This window comes from Anarhichas minor, unplaced genomic scaffold, assembly GCF_050575085.1.
Source record: "Anarhichas minor isolate MPS153535 unplaced genomic scaffold, ASM5057508v1 ptg000030l, whole genome shotgun sequence".
Lineage (NCBI taxonomy): Eukaryota > Metazoa > Chordata > Actinopteri > Perciformes > Anarhichadidae > Anarhichas > Anarhichas minor.
Window position 1 is genome coordinate 9072566 of NW_027466476.1, and position 18603 is coordinate 9091168.

The following is an 18603-nucleotide window of genomic DNA, read 5'->3' on the forward strand; positions in this document are numbered from 1 at the left end:
AAATGAACATCATGCTGTATTGAAGACTTGAAACTAGCGATTGAGACAGTTAACTCATGTTCACAAGGTTTAATGAGGTAATAATTCAACAGCATGCGGTAAAATAGTTACTTTGCTTTCTGTCTGAACACTGAACACATTTTGAGTTAGTTCCCTGGTGAGATGTCAGTTACACAGCAAAATATGTCATGTGTGTCATAAGTGTCAAAATGGTGCAAAATATAAATAACTTGTATCTGTGACTGTTGTCAGGATGTTCTTATTGAAACGACGAAGAAAGTATGCAGACTATGACTTTCTGTATTACGAAAGGTGTTTCTGTTTGGATTGTTTTGGTGAGATCTTCTCAATGTAGAGTCTATATGATGAGCAAACAAGTAAAAAAAGATCTTTCTAGCTAATGCACGGTGTGCCGCCTAAATGCAGATGAAGTGTTTTGGCATGCGGAAAAACTTTAAAAAGGGATGTTGAAGGATCAGGTTGATAAGCAGGAGTAGTGCAAACAAAAGTGAAAACTTATTACAGAAAGTTTACTGAAACAAGGACAAAAATGAAACCCAGGACATCATACAAAATTAAACTGAAGAAAATGAACACTGAACTAAAGAAAGCTGCAGTCTCCCAGCGAGCTACCAACTCTCACTCCCATTAATGGCTTTTCATGTCTCAGCCTCATTACTGGAACCTACCACCCGCCCAGGTAAGCACAGGGTGAGCAGAACAGAGCAGGCTTCTAAATCATACAACATAATGAAATTAGCACTAATACAAGGTTTCTATGTTATTACTGACATCATAATTAATCTACGGGCAACCATTACATATACAATGAACACAGCACATATAATTTACTGCTGAACTGACTTGCCTATGCTCCTACACTAATCAGCCCACACCTGCTAAGAGGAGATATTAGACACACCTGTTAATTCTTTACTTGATTGAGCTTTTGAGCAGCTAAAAAAAAATATATATATATATATATAATTTATATATACTATGGGACAAACAAACAAAGCAGACTTGAGTCTTTTATACCCCTTAGTTGATAATGTTTCACATAAACTGAAACATTTGACTGAAATGAATCATCAAGCGGACACTAAAACACTCAATGTTGGGGAACAGGGCAGTGAAAAGGGAGAAAGGCAACCTGTTCACACACCAATTAAGCAACTTTCATTTGAATGAAAAGGTGCCATCGTGGAACATGGTGTCCAGTTCTCGTAAAAAGCATCCTGTGTCTCTCCTTTAAAATAACAACATAGCTAGTGGGACCAATGCATTCTGGTCAACTGAGGCCACTGCTGGCAGCAGATTTCCCATCTATGCCTCTAACGACTTTTTGAATGGTTGATCCGAAATACGAACATTTACAACTGATGTTTTAGTGAGCTGAAACATTTCAGCAGTTTACCTTCTGCTACAAATACGTAGAATAATACAAATGTATGTCCTAACAGCTGAATGTGTTCTCTAAATGTTTTTTCTTTTCTGTTTTTGTGTTGTGCTGCCATGAGGACCATTTCCTACAGTTGGTCTGTCTCATATGAAATAAACAGCATTCAGAAATGAAGTTTCCTTACCGGCAGCCTCGTCGCTTTCATATTTCCTTTCAGGTCAGATGGAACAACGATTAAAAAAATGAATTAAATGAAAAATGGTGAAGATGAATAAAATATCACAAAGAGAACAAAAAAAACTAAAAGGTGACAAACAAAGAAATATAGTCTGAATGATCCTTATAGATGAATATATTTCAACTCGCACTCTTTCTAACTTTCTAGTTCAATTTATTTTCATTTCATTTCACTTCCAATTACAGCTGTAACTGTAAATAGAGCTTAATCATCTCTCAGTTTGTTCATGAGCCCGAGTCTCAGTTTGTGACGCTGTTGAGACAACAAATCTTTGGATATCTTCGGGAGTTACGCTGATTTCATATTCATACGTCAACATTTACATTTTATTATATTCTTTTTGTGATTATTTTATGACTCAAATTAATTTCATTAACCATTATAAACTCAGCCTGTAAATGTAATTTCTGTTTTGTCTCTTGAATCCCAATTGTTTTTATTTTCGTTCTTTGCGCCGGCATGTGCTTTAACAAGAAATGCACTGAGCCTTATCAGGTTTTCACACTTTTAAGAAACCCGACAGAAACCAAACATTCACGCTCCGATAGGTTTCAGACTCCCTGAGATTGGGTGATGTGGATTTTCTACGCTTCGCTGGCCGAGGCTGGACTTCAGAGGTGGGGTAGAGGAGACTGTGCGGATGGGTAGAACTCTTATCCATCCATCTATTTATTTATCTTTCCATTTTCCCGCTTCATGCCCTCACTAACTCACTTTTTTCAGTGCAGATCTGAGATTGTACGTCGCACAAACACACACACAAGCATGCACACGCTGTCGTCCCTATACCGGCTCGTTCACAGAGGAGTTGAGACAAATGAAAGACAGGAATACACCAGATCTAGAGATTTGTCCTGTTTGAGCTTTGCTGATGTCCACCCTGCATTGAGAACTTAATGATTACAGCAAGAAAACCTTGTCACAACGTCGGCACCTGACTATTGTTTACAACTGAACATGAACATAGCCTCTTTTATTTCTTTTCTAAGTGCAGGGTTTTACACCTGGCTGAGATCCTATCACAAACCAGATCTCGCTCTCTGGTCACCAGGGCATAGGCGGTACAGGCGAATGCTGGGGGCCCAATCCATCCATAGAGGTGCCCCAAATATGGGGGGAAAAAACCATTCAAAACATTTACTGCTTTGAAATTTACTGTTACTAATAAGGTTATACTATAATTTCAGAAAATTTCTAAATCTTTCATTAGGGGAAGTTGGAAAGACTAGTATTTTGGGAATAACCAAGAACATAATTTAGAGAAAAATACAGTTTTGATCTGCTTAATCTCAAAGACAGGCTAAACTGTTTCTGTGTGAGTGTAAAAACACAATGATTGGTTGCAGAATTGCAAGGTGCACAAAAATGATTCTGCTGATTGCAATGCATTCTGTGTTAATTTACACCTTGCATTTATGGGTAACTTCGGTATCTTTCAACCTGGACCCCATTTCCACACGTTTTTTGTGTGGTGACAACATTTTTTAAAATTGGTCTGGTATTGAGTTAGAACGCTGCAGACAGCAGCCGCTAAACGGGCTGTAATGTAATTGTACGGGGGAATTCCGTACTCAATGTACGTCGAAGAAAAGTGCTTGTTTTAGCCGCCGACAGGCTCAGATTGTTGTTCTAAGTGTCTGACAACATTATGGAAAAAACACTTTTCTTTACCTTTCGCTGGCACATAGACGGTGCCCAATTGTCCCTGCCCATTTAGTGACTGCCATTTGCAGCGTTCTCCCTCAGGACTGGACGGATTTCAAAAATTGTTGTTCCCACACAAAAAACATTAGGTAATAGGCTCAAGGCTCAAAGATACCCAAGTTACCCTTTAACAAACAATTTTTATTCTCCAGATAATATCCAGGTATGTCAATGTCGGGTGTAAATGGGGTCTCGGAGATCACTATTCTAAGTTTTGCTTTTTTTTTGGATCACCCCTCAGCCCCAAAAAGCTATCCTCTTAACCAAAGAGGCAAATGGCAAAGAAGTATTATTATAAAATGTTGTATGTATGATATAATACCAGATATTTCTGTTGGTTCTGTTCTGATTAAACATGTATACTGTGTAATTTGTACTTTAAAATTTCATATTGCTGTTATGTATTTAAAGAGGAATCAGTTTGGAGCCCCGGTAGAAGCCAAGGTGTGGAGGATTGAGTCAAAGGCAACAAGCTCTACCAGACTGTTTATCTCTCACAAATATGTTTATACTGTGCATTATCTGAAGGGATCGTTTGGTTTCAGGGGAATTGTACTTATATCCTGCTTTCAGTAAGATAAACTCATGGTTGTCTTTGCAATGTTCTGCCTGCAGGTTGAAGTCCGTCTGAATGATGAACCCAGCTAAGCTCAGTTCATGGATGTCAAGGAAGCAGAAACTCAGGAAATAAGAGGAGAAATAAATGAACCAGTTAACTTCAAATAAAGGCGTCGACCTTAACACAACAGCTTGATCAGAGGCGCCCATCGAGGGAAACCAGTTCAAACCAATTTTCTCTCTGATTTTCTGTTTCCTGCTACGAGAACACACTATTTATCTACCACAGAAATTGTTAGTCTTTCTCATGGTGAGGACAGCTCGTAATATATCTCAGCTAATATAAAGTAAATTAGTCTTTTCAGGTCACTTTTCTTCACTCAAAGAGAACTGCAGAGTGCCTGCTTGCTGCACAAGCAGCAAGTGGAAGCAGTACTTTTAGCCATGCCGTGCTTAAGAGTCTACGGACTGACAGGAGAGAAGTGGATTCGGGTGCAAAATTAGTTTAAAAGAATGCTTCAACGTTTTGGGAAATATGCGTATTTGCTTTCTTGCTGAGAGTTAAGTGAGAACATTGATATCCCTCCGGAAATATGAGGCTACAACCAGCAGCCAGTTAGCTTAGCTTAGCATAAAGACAGGGAGCTTCTCCTGGCTCTGTCTAAAGGCAACAAAATCTGCCCTCCAGCACCTCTGAAGTAAAACAATAGACACTTTATATCTCTTTATCTGTAAAGATTTGTGGTTTTACAGTGGTTGTGTGCTGGACGATTTCTTTGCGCAGTGACTTGAGTACAAGAATAAAACGTTGGAATTTTATAAAATGGGAACAGAGATCACATAATACTTGGAACAATGAATTAGTTAGTCGGCACTGACTCAACACTACATTTGCTCCTCAAAGACGTAGTAAAAAACCAAAGTAAAACATGGATAAGGGTTGACTAAGATAAAAGATGACATAAAAGAAACAGAAAACGTCCAAAATGAAAACATCTTTTTATTGTTATACACTTTGTAAAGGATGAGTGCAAATAAAAGAGCTTGTGATCAAAACCTACTCATCACTAAGCCATGGACCATAAGGCATCATTAAATACAAGCTTTTTGGAGCTATCATCTACAATACAAGGACGGAATCAAGGAAAAGAAACAACACGGCATCAATGCTTATGCAATTAGAAGGAAATGGAGGAAAATAAATTCAAATGAACAGAAAACAGAAACAACAAAAAAAACACAACACAATTTGTACATTCAAAAACAAGGAAGTCAAAAAATTCACAAGGAATATTGATATTATGGCAGTCTACAATCTGTTGTATGTACACTTGGCACTAATGTTAGATCTTTGATTGTTGTCCAGTCAGGTTGTTGTCAACTCTAGCATGTGCACAGGTCGCAACTCTTTTTATTTTTTTATTTAGATGCTAGTCTAATTAATCACTTATATGATCTATAAATATCCCGAAACAATCATTCTCTCAAACAAAGCTGTTGAAAAGTTCTGCAAAGCCTGACGTAAAACTTCATTAGGTATTGAGATCAAACTGCTCAATAGACAACAGTTCATCAGAAAAATGCTCACATAACTTTTTTTTTATATATATATATATATATATATTTATATATATAGTGTAGAAGGATTGTTTTTTTCATAACAAGAATCAATCTTCGATAGTCCATCTCATGCACTTGAAAGTTGTAAACAGTACAAATATAAATGACCCACTTACAATATTTGAATCCCAGCAATTCCAAAATAGACAGACAGACTCCAAAAAACAGCAGCAGATTGTTTGTATGCATTTTCCAACACTGGCAGATGTGTATATAATGAGGTGGAAAATGGCTATTTAACGTGATTGGATTGTCTCTATCTAGTCCACGTGGCTAGAGAGAATCAAAAGCAGTATACAGCTCGAATGACACCACAGCTTCCAATTCATGATGATACGACTCTGATTTGCTATATCTCTAAAACACACGATTAAAATATATTGTGATATACAGTATGAAGTAGAAAAATGGCCCGGGGTAGTCTTCAGCATCCTGATATGTCTTTTCTGATATGTTAAAGGGAAAGTTCAGCCAGATTTTAGTTACTTACTTGTTACTTAAAAAAAAGAAAGAAAAGTTTTTAAATTTCGTCCTCCACAGTCACTATTTTTCAGCAGTGTTGTAGTCAAAAGTAGCCTAAATGCTAGCGGATGGTTACAGCGCACAATACCCATCTCTCCCACATTTATACACGTTCCTCTGTCAAATAAAGGGGGAAATGCAAAAAAGGACTGGCCTAGTTAATGCAGAAACTAGATAGTCTGTTTTTGTTCAAATAACACGTAAAAATGTTACAACGTTTCACAGGGGGCCTGTACAACCTCCATAAACAGTGGATTCAATTTCCCTTTGATTACCCATGTGACAGGAAATAACTTATTGTCATCCCCTGCATGACATGGTCTGTTTTTGTCTGTGTTCAGACTCAACAAAACGCGTTTTTTCGCCGCACTTCTTTCATATACAGCTTTAGCTAGCTAACAACATGCGTAGATTGTGTGTGTGTGTGTGTGTGTGTGTGTGTGTGTGTGTGTGTGTGTGTGTGTGTGTGTGTGTGTGTGTGTGTGTGTGTGTGTGTCTAATTAACAGAATCTTCCACGAATACAAATTTGTATTCTTACTTACTTTCGGTGGCTAATAGTAGCAAACTTTAGATAAATATTGCTGTGTAACTGACATCCCTGAGCCAATTCACTGACTTCTTCCCCATCTCTAACAATAGCTTAGCATTTTAGCGAAATGTTAATAAACAGAGTGGTAGTTGGAGTAGTTCTGCCTTCAGCATTATGTCAGAACTGTCACTTGTTAGTGACATAGTCTTGATTGAATTAGCTCCATCTTGAGTGAATCCAGCATCTGTTTGCATCCTATTCCGTCCTTCCAATTGGCTCTGAATGCAGTCAAGCTGCCTCTAAAATTCACTTTGCATTCAGTCAGACGACACCTTTAAACAGCTGGGAAATTAACATATTAACTAACAAATATATTGAAATTATCAATTGAAGTAATTTACCAATGGTTGGAAGAGATTGATTTGGAAGAGTTTATACATTTCTGGCATGCTGTATTTAAAAAGGTCCAAGTCTAACTCGTAATGTGTTGTTTATGAGTTTACCAATTCCCAAAAATGAAAATAAATGATTTTTTTGAAAAAAATGTCAAGTTGAGACAAGAGGAATTTAAAATCAAAGTGACTACAACACTGCTTTTTAGCAACTCCGAACACATTTTAACGAGTTATAAACTCTATACTTTGACTTCTCAGAGTTTTTGTGTTGCCTCTTTAAAGGTTGTGTGCTTTCCCTTTACGCGTCTAACAGTCGCATCATTTTCCTGTGTGCATCCAAATCACTCCTGTCCTCAGACCCAGGCCCATTAGCAACAGGACATTGATCCATTTAGGTTTCCAAACTATTTTATAAAACAGCATCACACACTTCTCAAAAAAGCTAACATGGCAGTTCATATGTGGATTGAATAAAACAACTGAAATTACTGACTATACAGTTGCAAGCTTTAGATTTGTATCTGTCTCCGTTATATTCTGTATATATTGTTAGCTATTTAAATAAAATATTCTACATTTAATTCTGGTAAATGGGGTGTCAGTGACAGCATCTCTGAAGGGTAATTAGTTCTCCAACAGTTGACGATATACATTTCAAGTGTCAGCGATTTCACAGAACAGCATCAAGTGTGAGGGAGTCCTGGTCTGACCAGCGGCAACCCCCCCACCAAAGGTTATTGTTCAAACGTCCCACTTATGTTCACAGGCAATATTCAAAGCACAGGCTGATCAGAGAACATTCTCCCATCAAAGAACGGTGCCAACACATCCCCACACAAACAGGGACGCTGGCTTCTTCACATTCAAATGGTACGGTGTAAATAAGAGGACATTTTCTTAAAGTTAAATAAAGCTTTTGTACAGACATCCACACATGAGAGACCATGAGGTAACACTGACAAAATGGTCTACACAGTTGACAGACATAAGGAATGGCAAGACAATGCTATGAAAATATACAATGTGCGATGTACAACAGTGACATTCATTCAAAACAAAAAAGAATAAGACATGAGGGGGGAAAACAAATCTACACTTGTTCTCAAACATATGTTGTTGTTGTTTTTTTTAAAGTCCAGAATGATGTGATCAGTCGAAAGTTACAAGCAAGATACATCCAGGAAATAAATCAAATATTATGAAGGGATCGAGTCAATAGTAAAAGACAAAAAACAAAGATAAAAGGAAAAATATCCAGTATGGTTTAAATCAAACCAAAGAAAATATGAGTCCCGACTGCTTCGAGAAGCTGGACAGTCAACTTATCTGTACACACACATGCCAACATTCCATGAAAATACACACAGCGCGGGCAGTTTTCATCACTGGGCTGGCTTTTGGATTCAGTGCATTCTTTAAGGAGGTGGGTTATTTATGTAGACTTATGGCGGCTGTTTATTTTTTAATTTTTTTTCTTTCTAAAGTTGCTGATTGTTTGCTGTTGTTGTGTCCCTAACTCATTTGACATACTCAGCTGACTTCCAGAAGTGCCCTGGGTGGGAAAGGCGACGATTCCGTTTTGGCAACTTTTCCAGTAAATCGACCAGCTTGGAGAAGCTGGGCCGCTCTTCCTGCTTGTACGCCCAGCACAGAAGCAGAATGTCCTGGAAAAGATACATGGGGAAAGAGGGCTTTTAGCCTTTGAGTAAATACTGAAAGACCAAATGTGCAAACAAGAGTCCCTGTATTTACTTAGCCAAAATCTACTCTCCTAAAATATTTATTTAGTCTAAAACAGAGTTTCTTAAACTGTGAAGTTGTGCAAGGAGAGATATGACACAAAGATACTGCATTAGATGACGAGCCAGGTTCATGCTGGTGTTCTGAAAACACCTGGAAGTGAGTCATTGTTCACCAACAAAATATCTTTAGTCCCTAAAATTATAGGAACTAAACCAAAGTTTTTGACTCATCACAGCCTCAGCCGTGTGTGATTTGTAAAGACGTGCCAGCTAATGTCAGCAACACTTTGCAGTCACTTAGAGACTCAGCATGCTGGTTTTGTACGTAAACCAGATCTGTTCAAATGGAAGCTGGAAGTTTTTCAAGGAGAGGGGAGAGGAGCAGAGGTGTATACCAAGGACTGATACCATACTGCACTGCCGTCGCAAAGACAGGAAAGGCCAATACACCCCCCCCCCCCCCCCCCCCGGGGGGACAGGTGCAGTTGTCAAGACTTTCCCCAATGGGGGCCCACAGAGTGACTGAAAAGCCCCTGGTCTGAACCAACTCTGACCTAACACGCTTTGTTAATGTAAGCAAACTATTTCATGTCAGTTTTTAAATAAGCTATCCATTCATGAACTAATATATGTTGTACCCACATTTAATAAACCACACAGCTTTGTTCAAAACTTCTGCCTTGGTCATATCAATCTTTCATTAAAGACAGTAACAATATTTTCCAAATGACTTATAACCATCAGGGTCATTGAAGTGCATTCATGCAAAATTCCATAAGGGTGGCTAAAATGTTTCTTATCATCCTAGTAAGTTTTTCAGTTGAAATACCTCTAGTGAGCATTCTTCTAAAAACTTTCTTTGTTTCTGAGTATCATCTTAAAAACTCTTCTGTGAACCTAGCCCCAGATTGCTTATTGTCTTAATCACACAAATTCATTTCAAAAGTAATAATCAACGTTCATAAAATGTGTTTGCAGCACTAGGACTTTAGTCTAGGATTAAATAAAAGTTTATACGTGAAAACTGTGCACTTAAGTTTGAAGAAAAGAGTGACAAATGAACAAGGAAAAAAAGCCCTTACTGATATCTCCTTCCCCATGCCAGTTTGGGCGAGGTTGGGCTTCATCCCGCTGCCAATCTGCCATATGATCACCTCTGCTGGCTGACTCTTGTAAGGCCACTCACGTGCGTGTAACTCGTACCAGATGGTGCTGTGAGGAAAGAGGAGCAGAGTGGTGGTCAGTGCTTTGGGTCGTCTTGTCGAGAGAATAACACCACAGCTTCAAAACACACTTGTGGAGGGGTTCACATCCCGCCCAGTGCTAACACTACCGGGCAAGATTTCAGTCGCACAACTCTAAACCATCACACTGTAGAGCTGTAGAAGAATCCCCTGTGCAGTTGGATCGTGGTCTGTACAAAAAACTTGGATTTTGTGGATAAATCTTGTCTTCAACTTCAAGTTCTGAAGAACAGTTTAAATCCAGAAGTCAAGGAAACATCACATTTTTAATTACTGCTCATGCAAAATTAACACACCACCCTCCCTGCGCAAAGTGGTTTTCATTCTGCTCCTGCACGTCAAGTTTGAGTAGTATAAAAATAGCTCTTCGCCAGGAGTAGGGGAAAGAAAATGACGGCGTGTTGTTGATGAATATGTAAAAAAGCCATGGGGGTCACCTCTAGGTAACACAAGAGCTATCAGAGCAGCTGGACATTGTGGGCCAGCGCTGCACTCTTTTTACTTTTAGAATGATATCGCGTCAGAACCTCCATATGGGGGACCATCTGAAAATGCAATTGTGCTAGGAGTCAACAAAGCAGGGTCCACCCCCACAAGTGAATCAGTAATGGCAGCGGAGGAAGAACAGGAGCCGTGGGGATTTTTAAATCAACATTTTGGTTGAGGACACCATGAGTGACACTCAAAAAGTAATGTGTACGTAATAACAAAATGAGATGATTCGGGTCCAAATGGTTCAAACGTGTTACATTTTGGGTTTTTTGGCAAAAAGATACGAATACTACAGCTGCCGAAATGCAATAAAGAGAGGTTTTGTTGTGCCAAGCCCGACACTGCATTTCAATACCCCCCCCCCCCCTCTGATTTTGTGTTGTGTATTAAAATAATAGTTTGACATGAGAAGATTGCTAACCCTCTCATGTTTGTATGTCGACTGTGAAACCAAAGCCAGCAGCTTAGCGTAAAGGCTGGAATGAAGGGGAAACACCCATCATGCCCTTTTCTAAATGTAACATTATTCGCCTCCTGGTTTCTCTGAAACTCACTAATTTAAACATTATTGTGTGTGTGTTTGTTGACAGGATTTGAGGAAGTTGCTGATGTCAGGTAAACACAGTTAATGGAATAATAATTTCCACATCACCACCAGAGTGCACAAGACAAGTGGAATCAGCACTTTCCTAAATTGTGTTACAAAATGATGCATCCTGTTTGAAGGCATGACCCACCCTACTCTGCCTCTGATTGGCTAACTTGGTAAGCCAATCAGAGGCAGAGAAGGGGCATGTCATGCCTTCACTATAGAGTAGGACAAAAAATCTTGCGTCTTGTTTACCAAATATTCCAACCATTCTCTACTTTCAAACCACAAGCTGTCACTGTCACTTTTTATGTGATATATTATTTACTAGTAGATGACGCATGATAATACATTGTTGAATCATCAAGGCCATATCCCCTGACCCAAAAGATTTAGACTACCCCTTCCTACATCAAAAAGAAAATTATAAAACATCCCCCCCCCCCCGCCACCTTTTCATTTTCGAACATGTAGCTTTCGGCAGTCTGTAAAAACCTGTAGTCTTTCTTTCCAGTTGCGACAGATTTTTACTATATTCGCTATATTTACATATGTTGGAATGTTTACATTTGTGGCCACTGTAGTGTTCTTCTCTTTAGATGCTCTGTTTGAAGGTTAAATGATTCTATTCAATACACAAAAACGTTTACTGTTGCCTGCCACACATTAAACCCCATCACCTCCTGTGCAGCTGAGACTTTCACCTGACTAACACTCTACCGCGCAGCAGATGTTTGGAAGCCCGAATGTAAAAGTTTCCATGAGAAGCTTCTCCTATACTCTTTGATTCACTCCTCCTGCCTAATCGATTAGTTGACGTCTCTTGGCTCCTCAACATTCACACATTTCTTTTTTTTACTCTTCCTGCAATTATGCAATCAGTTTAAAATTCAAGAAGGTAACTCTCTCTTGGTTTTCCAGGACATGTGGATATGTGCCATGTCAGGGGTCTTCACTGTGTCTGAGAATATTGGATGTTGCCCATAATCAGACATATGGAACCAAGTGGGGTCCATGTCAAAATCAGATATCATTTAAGCAATTAAGTTTTCAAATTTCAAATCCTTCTCTCATTAAATGGTCAGAAGTTGGATATCTAAAGTCTGACAATAACAGAAGTAAAATTGTCATTTAGAAAATCACGAACTTATTACATTATCTACGTCTTTGTACAGCAAGCGGTGAACATCTATAATGAGATCTGAAAACCTGTTAATGAGAGTTGCCTCTTTACCACGTGATGTGGAGTTTTAGGACGCTGCCTTGTAAAAGGAAGAAACGTTGTATTGAATTCACACAAATATTTGGGGTTTGTAAACCCTCTCTGTCAACAGTGGGCTGTGATTGTCCAACATCAGGCTCCGGCATCGTCTGGACAAACAAACAGGAGGGAATCAGGTAAGAAGACACTTACCCAAAAGCAAAGACATCTGACTGTTTGGAGAAGGGCAGCTTGTCCTCCTCGGTGTCTGGAGAGAGCTGCTGGATTATTTCTGGGGCCAGGTGACACAGCCAGCCGTTGGGGATCCTCAGTTTGTCTTCTCTCCGGCTGCAGAATGAGAAAACGTGGAGATGGAGACTCGTCAGGGTTTTTATTGATTACCCACACAGCTAGAGTATCTTCTTTACTTCAAAAATTGTAGAATTGAATAGCTTAACTTTTTTTGATTGCAAAACACAGGTGATTTTTGTAGGAAATGCTTTTAGTCGTCTGTCTTTCACTACAGTACAAACTGTTTCTGAAGGGTTCTGAAGAAAGTCTTGGCCTCATGAGTTCAATCTGAGCAGATTCGATATGTGAATACTGGTTTGCCCAGCCGTGACACGGTAAATGGGAGAAGATAGACTATTTGTTGGTGGAGCGAGAACCAATTTATAGCGTTTTGATCGTTACCAGTGATTCACCGTTTCCTTTGTATGAAACTGTGGAATCTCTGCTCATACTTGACCTGGCTACTCCTTTTCTCTATTGCTCAGAAAACCTCTCTTTGACGTAGTTTGTGTCCTTCAGCAGTTAGGAGAGACTTTCTTCCATGTCAACAGTAAAGATGGACCCAGGACAAACAATCTTAGGTAAATAATCACACTCTGGGTCCATATATCAACACGTTAGGCTCATTACAGACCAGACTTAATAATTCACACATAATAATAAACTTTTAGTTGAATCTATATATAGCACCATCTCTATCTCATTACCCATACCCCACATATATAAACAATAGCTTGTTAAAATTGCAGGTGTATTACATAAAACACTGAACGTTTAGGGATCGCTTACTAGTCTTAAAATATGTGAAAAAAAGAACATCATTACTTTTTTCACTTTTTGTGAATATGTAGACTATTTACTTCCACTCAATGTTTTTTTGTCTCAGTGCCATGTGTGCCAATACTGTTATAATAAAGTCAATCTGTGTCCAAGGGAAATTCCTATATTGCACATGTTGAAAGAAGTGCTCCCGTCTCAGATGTGTATTGAATATAATTTACCTGCCAGCCTGCAGAACCCCAGATATGGTGAAGAGTCCAAAGTCGGTGATGACGATTTTTCCGTTGTCATAAAACACGTTCTTGGACTTCATCTCTTTGTGTAAAATCCCCTTAGCGTGGAGGTAGCCCATCCCCTGAGGACATAACAGAGAGATGTGACTTTTCTGTAATATGAAGTGCACCGCAGAAGTGTTCTGGGGAATCGGCGTTGAGTTGTTTTACCTTGACCATCTCTTGTGCGATCTGTCTGGTCTTGTTAACATCCAGGACGACCTTGGCATCCCGCACCACAGAATAAAGAGTCCTGCCTTTGCACAAGCTGAGAGAGAGGACGAAGACAAGATTTCAAGTCACTGATTTGACTTAGGAAAGACGTTTTATTAACTTCACATTTGACAAAGATTTCAGATCGACCCTGGGATCACATTCCTGAGACCAATCCCAGGTACATTTGTGCCATCAAAGTGCCTCTGTTTTCTAACAGCTGACCATCTGTTATGGGCCAGTGATGAGCATCCTTCTCCCACTACTGTTCCACAAATAGTGCAGCATAATGTTAGGCCTGGGTCACCCTTAAAGCTTTTCTATTTGCCACTGCCTTTTAATATATTATATTCGGGACTATTCATTCACATCTTGCACATTATTTTGTTATTCTGTATAATTCGATTTTATCTTGTTTATTTATTCCATTTGACTCTTTTTAAATTCTTTTTAAATACTATTTGTGTTTTATGTCTTATGTGAAGCACTTTGATCCCCTTGTTGTTGAAAGCGCTGTACAAATTAACTTCAGTGAGGTACTTTATCGCTGCTGTTTATCTTGCCAATGCTGCACTCAAGGCTTGTCAGCAGAAGAGAAGGAAGGAAAATGTCCCATTGTTAGTACGCATTGTTCAAAGATGATTACCATATGCTTAGTATGGAAATCAGCTCTTTTTTTTACATATCAAACAAATAAAAAGAGACACGTACTGTGACAGGAACAATCACAAAAGCTGTTTTGTATACTTTTTTTCATTTTTATCTCACAACCGTGCAAGATAAAGTTACAAAAAGTAAGTAGATATTACGTGTGTGTGTGTCAGTGAGTTTCAGCAGTTTGAGACGTTGTTTGAGAATAATAATTCCATCATTCTGAACTGAAACGTGGGCCCCACTCGGTGCCAAGGTGAGGATGTTACACGGCGATGCGTGGAGGTGGTGTCATATTTCTGGAGGGGTGCCATCACAACGACGTATTAATAGACAGCTCTAAAGCCAACACCCCCCCCCCCCCCCCACCCACCCACCCACCCACCATGCATCACACCTGAAGCCCTCAACCCCGACTGTGCCACACAGGTCACCAACAAAGCACCTGAAGCCAACAGTTCATACATATTCATTCCCCACGTTGACCTGACAGCAGCTGCATTTTGAGTGGCTCTCTCTCCTGAAGGCTCTTTTCAGCACAAACATGTTGCTCATGCCTTCAGTGTCGCTTCGGTCGACAACTTACGTACACGTTAAGTATTATGGCAACAATTACTGCTATACCTACGACAAACGTGATGTGAATGAGCAATACTAAAGACACAGAGGCAGCGTTTCATGGTTCTCAGCTGAGGAAACGCTAATGAGGCCACCTCGCTGAAAGCTCACCTATGTGAGTAATTATGCCGTATCCATAGATAAAAACCCAGCAGTGACATCACAGATGACCCTGTGTTCTGTTTACCCGGCAACATCGATCCACTCGTGACAAATGAAAGGATCAATAGTTATGCTTTCACTAATGCAACCTGATAACTCTCTTCCTCAATAAACCAAAAAAACACACTCCAATTTACACAATTCATTTTGCACTTTGGGCTGCAAGAGTGTGAGGAACTGAAGTTCCCTTTTTTTTTTAAATAATGTAATAGGAGAAGCAGAGTACTGGTGGATAACAAAGCCACCTGTTGCAATGACATTTGCTATTATTTTCAGCAATCAGCAGTGAGGATTTTTGAGAAGCCGCCAGCTCATCTGTCAGCTCCCCTGCACTCGTGACAATTTCAGCTGGCATCAACTGCAATCACGCATCTCAATCAATCAGTCAGTCAATTCGTTATTTAAATATTTACAACCACAGTGAATGTGATGGCAGTGGAGACAATTTTTTACATTTATCTTTGTTTCCCAAATCATTTGTGAGCTGCGAGTCCAGCATGGAAATTGTTTTTCTTCTCTTAATAGAGAAAAATCTTTCTGTCAAACAAAAAGCATATAAAAGAGAGACAAAAGGGGTAAATCATTTTTCTTAGTGAGACATCCTTCTTTGTTCACAGCCTGTGTTGATGGCAGCGTGAGAGTGGCAAATATCCAAACAAATTTCCTTTTGAACATTATTAGCTAATTAACTAAATTAGAGAGCTTTCCTTGTGATGTTCCTTAACAAAAACACAGCCAAATTACAAATGAGAAAATACTTGCTGCAAGAAATGTGAATGTGCAACAATTAAAGTTGTTCAATGTGAGAGAATTCACAAGACAAATACAGCAGGCGATGTGGGTGTGGGTGGTTCCAGCAGCCCGTTCTAATCATAAACCTCTGAACGCTTCATTGTCAGCCACTCAAAGCTCATTGTGCCCCAGAAGGGGGGCCGATCTGTGGCTGATCTAAAATGAGTCCCAGGGGACAAGGACCGGCTCTGGAGGCCAAACAGCTACCGAAGTTCAGAATGCAGAAGCAAAGCAAACACTCATTTTTGAGGTGAGATGACAACTTTCAGTTGTCCGCAAGATAGAAGTGACAAACAAATGAATTCTCTCAATTTGAGAATACCACATTACCTATGTGGTGATGTTTGCTCAGTTTTGACGTATTAACTCAACATGTTTTATGCATTTTAATTATTTAGATAAATGGTTACTTTTTTTGTTTGTTTTGTTCACACAAAAGAAATTTGCAGTGTTTGGCTTTTTCCACACGAATAATGTGAAGTGCACATCATATCATACAGCTGTTGATTCCTTTGTCTCCGGCTATACACAGTTGTATACGTTTCAAATATGGTCATTTTTTATCTGGTTGCAGTATTTGAGACTGGAGTCATGCTCATATTCTTTGTGATTATGATATTGTTAGTATACACTTCAATTCATATAAATGTAATGTCAAATTATCAAAGTAAATCCAATTATCCGAAACTGTATCATTTATATTACAATAAAAAACCCATGCTGTATTTTTGCCGTTTCACTGGACAGATTCCACATAATGTTTTTCCTCTGGAGACATTCATCAATATTCCTGCATTTTCTCTATACCAGGAGAACGTGTTGAAATTCAATACATTCACTTAAGCTCAAAATGCTTTTCCTAATTGTACTCAACTAATGTTTTCATGCTGGCGTTTGATTTTATTGCCTTCTTTATATGATACTCGTATGAAAACTAAAGCTGCATCCTAATTCCATACTACATACCGTGAGTAGTCTTTGAGAATGTCATGTGTCCACACACAGTGGAAGAGTACACTCAAAATAAATCTGTATGCATACTATAATGTGCTATAAGTGTGTTGTTCCTGGACACCATTGCCACTGCAATAACAAGGGAAATGGAGTTGCGTAGAATATATAACATACTTTGCGAATGGAGCTGACACATTAGACCTGTAGCTCAGAAATACGACAACACAGAAAGTTTAATTTACACGACAACGTGTCATAGAGGTGTGCAATATGACGATATTAGACCGTGAACGATTAAAATGTCCCGGCAATCTGCTTTTACAGACAGATCTTTAGTATCGTGCTACAGTGCACAGTCTATCAGTTGCAGTTCTATGACTCCAGTGTTTCCCCTGCATACAGCAGTGCAACGCTGTCTTGTGATTTGCGCCACTGTAAATAAATAAATCCCAACAAAAGCAATAACCTTGCTATCGCTACTTTAGGTTGCCCGAATCAGGAACAAGCGAGGATTTTAGATCGAAGAGCCCCAGACATTGCCACCATTTAACAGTTTGTTGTTGGTCGTTTAAATGCTTGTGTTTCACAGAGGAGAGACAGGCGGAGTGAATATATAGTTGTCGGCACCGGTTACAAACAGTGATGAGACATTTCTGACATATCTCCCCGTCTCATCTTTATCCTCACCTGGTGATGATCGCCAGGTGTGGAGGGCTCATGCAGGCCCCCATGAACAGCACCACATTCTCGTGGCGAGTGTTGCGGTAGCCCATCACCTCACGCTTGAAGGCCTTGAGCTGGTCCTCGTTGTCGCGCTCGATGTCGATCAAGCGGATGGCCACCTCACCGTGCCAGCGGCCGTGGAAAACTTTGCCAAAGCGCCCCTTGCCGATCATCTCCCCGATCTCCAGCTGCTCAAACGGGATGTCCCACTCCTGCAGGAAGATGCTGGTCTGGCTGGCCTTGCGAGGAAAGTTTCGAGCCGACAGGAGCGACAGGTTCATCTCCTCGAACTCGTCACCGGAGTCCTCGTCGTTGCCCTCCTCGTTCTGTGGAAAAGCAAAATTGAACTGTGCGTTGGTAGCTGTGGGGCTGCATTTCACAGATTTACATGTATGTCGATTTAGATGCCCTTATCCAACACGGAGAGGTGGTTTAAAATATTCTACCAAGATGTCAAATGCTTTTATTCTGACAAATATCATTCAGCAGCTGGAGGATTACAATCTGCTGAAACCTCCCCCAAAGTAAGTAGGAGTTTAAGTGAAAACAAACATATATAGTTGTTTATCCGCTGCATGCAATGCCTTAAGGTGCCATGCTATTTTTGTACATTGCTACATATGCAATGATTCTTTCTTTATCTATGCATTTTAGTTCATTTCTAACCCCAACATTGCATGGCAGTTTAGTCATTTGAAAAGAAATGCCTTCGTTTTCTTTCCAATGTATATTTATGTTCTCAGTGCTGATTGAAGCCTAAATAGGCTCCGACATGTATATAAAAAAACACTCTACACATACATTTATGTGGCCTCTATATCAAATCATTTTTATCAAGTTATGTGCCTTTGAAATACTGATGGCTGTTTAGGCCATTACTAATAAAAAGAAATAGAGAAATGGGAAAACA

General features: G+C 39.5%; 1 protein-coding gene across 3 annotated transcripts in view; it reads right to left on the minus strand.

Annotated features, from left to right (window-relative positions):
- Positions 1 to 4884: 4884 nt before the first annotated feature.
- The window catches only part of ksr2 (kinase suppressor of ras 2), an 82973-nt gene continuing 69254 nt past the window's right edge, over positions 4885 to 18603 (minus strand). For all 3 annotated transcript variants that reach the window (XM_076104546.1, XM_076104545.1, XM_076104544.1), the window contains 6 exons: positions 17658 to 18019; positions 13752 to 13848; positions 13530 to 13663; positions 12451 to 12585; positions 9794 to 9923; positions 4885 to 8633 (listed from right to left, as the gene is read on the minus strand). In XM_076104546.1, coding sequence (XP_075960661.1) covers positions 8487 to 8633; positions 9794 to 9923; positions 12451 to 12585; positions 13530 to 13663; positions 13752 to 13848; positions 17658 to 18019 — 1005 coding nt within the window. In that variant the 3' untranslated portion in view covers positions 4885 to 8486. The remainder of the gene's footprint in view (positions 8634 to 9793; positions 9924 to 12450; positions 12586 to 13529; positions 13664 to 13751; positions 13849 to 17657; positions 18020 to 18603) is intronic.